At 41.7% G+C, this 6,951-nt stretch overlaps 1 protein-coding gene across 1 annotated transcript in view; it reads right to left on the reverse strand.

The window, feature by feature from the left end:
• The window catches only part of npas4l (neuronal PAS domain protein 4 like), a gene marked incomplete at its 5' end in the record, with an annotated part of 7,728 nt that extends 1,733 nt beyond the window's left edge, over nt 1-5,995 (reverse strand). The window contains 5 exons of the mRNA XM_016516391.1: nt 2,617-2,752; nt 3,327-3,436; nt 3,583-3,817; nt 3,897-3,993; nt 5,882-5,995. Of these exons, the coding sequence (XP_016371877.1) occupies nt 2,617-2,752; nt 3,327-3,436; nt 3,583-3,817; nt 3,897-3,993; nt 5,882-5,995 (692 nt within the window). The remainder of the gene's footprint in view (nt 1-2,616; nt 2,753-3,326; nt 3,437-3,582; nt 3,818-3,896; nt 3,994-5,881) is intronic.
• Nucleotides 5,996-6,951: the final 956 nt, after the last annotated feature.

Raw genomic sequence — 6,951 nt, forward strand, 5'->3', positions numbered from 1 at the left:
GGATTGTATAAAATGGATTAAAAAAAACACGTTTATTAACTAGCTGCAGTTTTATTACATCACGCGCTGGCACAGATGCAGTATATTAACGCCACGGGTCATCAATAAGGTGCAGATTGGTCCTCAATTTGTGTTTCCAACACACTTTTTCACAGCGCGCATCACGCGCTCAAACTCATCAAATGTCAACAAGTTCAACAAGCAACAACGACTTGTTCAAGTGACTGCTGCAGAACGCACGCGAGAGAGAGACGAGGCAGCGCAGATCGCACGTCTCATAAGTGAGTGAGAATTTACAGAACGTGGTACTTGCGTGAGTTAACACTGTACGCAATACCCGCAACCTCACACCAAATTTCAGGCCGTGTAGATAGGCAAGCGTAAATCATTTAGTAAGCAGAAATCCGAAATTTACCTCAACATATTAAGTTAGAGGAAGTTGCGACTGAATTTATGCTTGAAGAATGCGCTTCCAGCAGCCATGATAAACAGTTGGCGGTTAAAGTTTTCTATGCACAATTTGATTTGACGAAAGTCACAAGCTATTACTCTCTATCTAATCACGTTGATGGATACAAATAAAATTTAAATAAGCATGTAACGACCACAAACGGAGGAAAATAGTGGAGTAAAAGTACCGATACATCACTTAAAATGTACTCAAGTAAAAGTAAAAGTACACCATTTTTAAACTACTCAAAAAAGTACAATTACTGATAAAAACTACTTAATTACTGTAACGTGAGTATTTGTAATTCGTTACTTCACACCCCAACATGTCTAATATACTTTTGTCCGAATTGTGAGAGAACTACAACCTCCATTAAAAAAAAATCTCAATTTATTCGGAATCATACCGCTCTATTTTGCACACAAGCAGCTCTTAATCGAGTCCAGTTTTTATGCAGCCGGCTGATTTTTGTTCATGGTGTTCAGCAGCAACTAAATGTTTTGCAAAAAGAGACAGAATAAATATGTTTGATATCTAAATGTTTGACTTTTTTTTAACCACACTGGAATCAATAAGAATCGGAATCAGAATTGATCACATTCAAACGAATCAAACCAATCAGCCACACACAGCACACGCTGTTAGAGTGAGAGATCAGTCGCTGCTGTGGAGAAAGATCAGATGTTCACCTGACGGCGTGGTTTGTGCAGACGATCACGTCTCTGGCTCGGTCCAGAGTCGCACGGATGTACAGCCAGATCCACGACTGATCGTGCCGCTGCAGACGGACCAGCATCTCTGCGCTCGCACCGCCGTCAGCTCCAGCTGCCGAACCAGACGCGCGTGTCAGTAAAGCTGCATGTTCCCATACAGTCATCACTTCACAGTCACCTGCAGTACTGCTCACACGTCTGCGGTCAGTAGCATTCTTAAAGTCTCTTCTGCTTATCAAGGCTGCATTTATTTGATCAAGAATGCAGTAAAAATTGTGAAATATTATTACAGTTTAAAACAGCTGTTTTCTGTGTGAATCTCTGTTAAACTGTAATGTATTTCTGTGATGCGCAGCTGTATTTTCAGCATCATTACTCCAGTCTTCAGTGTCACATGATCTTCAGAAATCATTCTAATATGCTGATTTGCTGCTCAAGAAACATTTCTGATTATTATCAATGTTGAACACAGTCGTGCTGCACAATATTTCTGTGGAAACTGTGACGCATTTTATTTTTTAGGATGCACAGATGAACAGAAAGTTAAAAAGAACAGCATTTATTTGAAATAGAAATCTTTTGTAACATTATAAATGTCTTTATCATCACTTTTGATCAATTTAAAGCATCCTTGCTAAATAAAAGTATTAATTTCTATAATTTCTTTCCCAAAAGGAAAAAAAATTATACTGACTCCAAGCTTTTGAATGGTAGAGTGTATAATGTTACAAAAGCGTTAGAGGAAGTTGCGACTGAATTTATGCTTGAATAATGCACTTCCAGCAGCCATGATAAACAGTTGGCGGTTAAAGTTTTCTATGCACAATTTGATTTGACGAAAGTCACGAGACCTATTACTCTCTATCCAATCACGTTGATGGATAAAAATAAAATTTAAATAAGCATGTAACGACCACAAACGGAGGAAAATAGTGGAGTAAAAGTACCGATACATCACTTAAAATGTACTCAAGTAAAAGTAAAAGTACACCATTTTTAAACTACTCAAAAAAGTACAATTACTGATAAAAAAAACTACTTAATTACTGTAACGTGAGTATTTGTAATTCGTTACTTCACACCCCAACATGTCTAATATACTTTTGTCCGAATTGTGAGAGAACTACAACCTCCATTAAAAAAAAATCTCAATTTATTCGGAATCATACCGCTCTATTTTGCACACAAGCAGCTCTTAATCGAGTCCAGTTTTTATGCAGCCGGCTGATTTTTGTTCATGGTGTTCAGCAGCAACTAAATGTTTTGCAAAAAGAGACAGAATAAATATGTTTGATATCTAAATGTTTGACTTTTTTTTAACCACACTGGAATCAATAAGAATCGGAATCAGAATTGATCACATTCAAACGAATCAAACCAATCAGCCACACACAGCACACGCTGTTAGAGTGAGAGATCAGTCGCTGCTGTGGAGAAAGATCAGATGTTCACCTGACGGCGTGGTTTGTGCAGACGATCACGTCTCTGGCTCGGTCCAGAGTCGCACGGATGTACAGCCAGATCCACGACTGATCGTGCCGCTGCAGACGGACCAGCATCTCTGCGCTCGCACCGCCGTCAGCTCCAGCTGCCGAACCAGACGCGCGTGTCAGTAAAGCTGCATGTTCCCATACAGTCATCACTTCACAGTCACCTGCAGTACTGCTCACACGTCTGCGGTCAGTAGCATTCTTAAAGTCTCTTCTGCTTATCAAGGCTGCATTTATTTGATCAAGAATGCAGTAAAAATTGTGAAATATTATTACAGTTTAAAACAGCTGTTTTCTATGTGAATATCTGTTAAACTGTAATGTATTTCTGTGATGTGCAGCTGTATTTTCAGCATCATTACTCCAGTCTTCAGTGTCACATGATCTTCAGAAATCATTCTAATATGCTGATTTGCTGCTCAACAAACATTTCTGATTATTATCAATGTTGAACACAGTCGTGCTGCACAATATTTCTGTGGAAACTGTGACGCATTTTATTTTTTAGGATGCACAGATGAACAGAAAGTTAAAAAGAACAGCATTTATTTGAAATAGAAATCTTTTGCAACATTATAAATGTCTTCACTGTCACTTTTGATTGATTTACTGCATCCTTGATGAACAAAAGCCTCATGTTTGCGTCTGCACAGATAGTTTGAGTGGACTCACTGAGTGTGCGATGGCAGCCGGCGGCGAGCGCCAGATCATCCGGATGCAGGAGTTCATACCACGATCGACCGATCAGCTCCTCTGCTGAGAAACCCAGGTGGAACAAGACGCTGTGGAAACATATTTCAACACAATCAACAACCATATCATTCATTACAAAACACCCACAATCTTGTCCTCCTCTCAAACCAGTACTCTCTAAAAGAAATGCACATTACTGGTAGATCAGCACAGCTTTGTGATGTGATGCGAGCACCTGCAGGGGGCGTGCTGGAGCCTCATGTCCGGTCTGTGGAGCGTCTGGAAGCAGGCGGAGGCCCTCAGGAGCTCGCTGTCCTTCACTCTGTCGACTGTGGGTGAACAGAGGGCCACAAACAGAGTGGCGTCCGGCGGGCCGGCCTGGAATCGGCCACTCACCAGCATGGAGCAGCCGGCGGCGTTCTGGAGCCGGAGCGCTCTGGAGCTGTGCATGCGGCACACGAAGCTGCGCTCTGAGAGACAGACACAACGTCAGACCTGATCTGGACATCACACAAAACACAGAAGCAAGCGTTTGAACGTCTCGCTCACCTGCTGAGACGTCCTGCTCTCTCAAAACCACTCTCACCGCTTCTGCGTCACGACCGTCCATCATATCATAGAACGAGTCTCCCTGAAGCACATCCACCTACAGAGCAACACAACACACTTGTGCTCAAAAACTGGGAACAAACTTTGACACACACTGGTTTCCACGCAGTCTACAGAAATCAACACTACACTCAGAAAGAGCTGCAAAAGCACATATGTGACCCTGGAGCACAAAACCAGTCATAAGGGTCAATTTTGTGAAATTGAGATTAATGCATCATCTGAAAGTTGAATAAATAAGCTTTCCATTGATGTATGGTTTGTTAGGATAGGACAATATTTGAAAATCTGGAATCTGAGGGTGCAAAAAAATCTAAATATTGAGAAAATCATCTTTAAAGTTGTTCAAATGAAGTTCTTAGCAATGCATATTACTAATCAAAAATGAAGTTTTTATATACTTTCGTTAGGAAATTTACTAAATATCTTCATGGAACATGATCTTTACTTAATATCCTAATGATTTTGGGCATAAAAGATTGGTGGCAGCATCATGCTGTGGGGGTGTTTTTCAGCTGCAGGGACAGGACGACTGGTTGCAATTGAGGGAAAGATGAATGCGGCCAAGTGCAGGGATATCCTGGACGAAAACCTTCTCCAGAGTGTTCAGGACCTCAGACTGGGCCGAAGGTTTACCTTCCAACAAGACAATGACCCTAAGCACACAGCTAAAATAACGAAGGAGTGGCTTCACAACAACTCTGTGACTGTTCTTGAATGGCCCAGCCAGAGCCCTGACTTAAACCCAATTGAGCATCTCTGGAGAGACTTAAAAATGGCTGTCCACCAACGTTTACCATCCCACCTGACAGAACTGGAGAGGATCTGCACGGAGGAATGGCAGAGGATCCCCAAAGCCAGGTGTGAAGAACTTGTTGCATCTTTCCCAAAAAGACTCATGGCTGTATTAGATCAAAAGGGTGCTTCTACTAAATACTGAGCAAAGGGTCTGAATACTGTGACCATGTGATATTTCAGTTTTTCTTTTTTAATAAATCTGCAAAAATGTCAACAATTCTGTGTTTTTCTGTCAATATGGGGTGCTGTGAGTACATTAATGAGGAAAAAAAATTAACTTAAATGATTTTAGCAAATGGCTGCAATATAACAAAGAGTGAAAAATTTAAGGGGGTCTGAATACTTTCCGTACCCACTGTATTTACGGTAGGACGTTTATAAAATATCTTCATGGAACGTGATCTTTACTTAATATCCTAATGATTTTTGGCATAAAAGAGAAATCTATAATTTTGACCCATACAATGTATTGTTGGCTATTGCTACAAATATACCCCAGCGACTTAACACTGCTTTTGTGCTGCAGGGACATCTTTACCCTGTTTACGCAGCATTTTAGTACCTTTTGAAAAGTTGCCGTCCCGGTGTCATACTTTGTAAATTTTTTCTGAGAGTGTAAAACACTAAAGATTCATGTAAAAACAGAAAACTTTTATTGTAGTTTGTCAGGGACTTAAAATATAAAATGTGAGGAGTTTAATAATTCTTTTAAACAATCTATTTTTGTTGTCATTTTTGTTGAAACTCTACGAAATAAATTAAGAAGAGTCTTCAATTTTTGAGTAAACTTTGACTTAAATTCTTGAATTCTCATGTATTTCATATTTTAGTGTCTGACGAGGTACAATAAAGGTTTACTGTTTTTTGACTCTGATTTTTGGGAAATTGCATGGAAACAAAGAGGGTGAGTTTGACCCCAACACAAACGTCGTAACAAAACATGTACAGTCTTTCCAAAACACATCTGTGTGTCAAAACTTTGCATGACCCTTAACGAGAAATATTCAAGAAGAAATAAATAGTTTACCCAGTTTTTCAAGCATGGGTCAAATTGATCATAATCATCCCTGACTGAAAGGATAAATGTGTGTGCATGTGAAACACAAGGGAACAGACCGTTCTCTCACCATGGACAGGCCGAGGTACTCCTGCACGTTTTCAGACACGTAGACCAGCTTGCCGTCTCTGCTCAAAGCCACAATAAATCCAGGCAGCGCTTGCAGAAAGCTGTGGTACAGAGACGCTGGGTCCTGGTGACCGCACGGATCCAGACCACATGCAGACCCTGAGAGGAGCGCGCTCTTCCGGACGAAGCTGCAGACGAGAGACATGGAGTGCAGGTAGGACAGACGCTCCTGGTCCTCAGCGGAGATGGGCAGCAGTGACCGCAGGGTCCGGATCTCTGTGTTGATGTGGTCTCGCCGGGCTTTGGACGCTCCTTTAGTGGACCTGCATCCGAGCATGAGGACAGAGAGACGGTCAGACGCTACCAGAACCCAGACGATAAAACATGCAGACCAGCACTGGCTGCTCTAATAACCTCATAGATTTCACCATTTATTATTAAAGATGATCCCTAATAGTTTGTGTGTAAGTTAGGATGGATGACACTGAGCCTGTGAGAGATACACACTTTTACAGAGTCTCAAAGTATGAGAAACTTCTTATAAAGGGAGTCCTGGATGGAGCTCTTCACACACACACACACACTGACACACACACACACACACACACACCTATAGCTCAGTGTCTCTGTCAGTACAGTAAACACTAAACTAGCATGCAGAGCAGCACAGTTTCATTAGGATGTATTAATATGAAGGCATCATAAGACTCCGGTTACTGACCTGACGCGTTTCGACGCGCGCAGAATGCGCCTGACGCTCGCGTCGCAGCTCATCCTCACACAGATCTGAGAAAACACGAGTCCAGGTTACACAGATGAAAGCGGCTTCTATGCTGAAAATCTCCAGTAGCATGCAAAGATGACAGGGGTTATGTTAGGTTAGGTTAGTTTAGGTTAGTCAGCGCTGGTTGAGCTGCTCGCCTCACCTCTGATGTGTGTGTGTGTGAGTGTCTCGTGGCTTATAAACTCTCAAGGAGCACAACCTGAGAGCTGCAGGAGAACCCCCCCGCCGTGACGACACGAGGAGCGACCCGATATTTATAGAGCTTGAGTGTAAAAATACCTGCAGTG

The sequence above is a fragment of the Sinocyclocheilus rhinocerous genome, unplaced genomic scaffold, assembly GCF_001515625.1.
Source record: "Sinocyclocheilus rhinocerous isolate Xijiao unplaced genomic scaffold, SAMN03320098_v1.1 scaffold2733, whole genome shotgun sequence".
NCBI lineage: Eukaryota > Metazoa > Chordata > Actinopteri > Cypriniformes > Cyprinidae > Sinocyclocheilus > Sinocyclocheilus rhinocerous.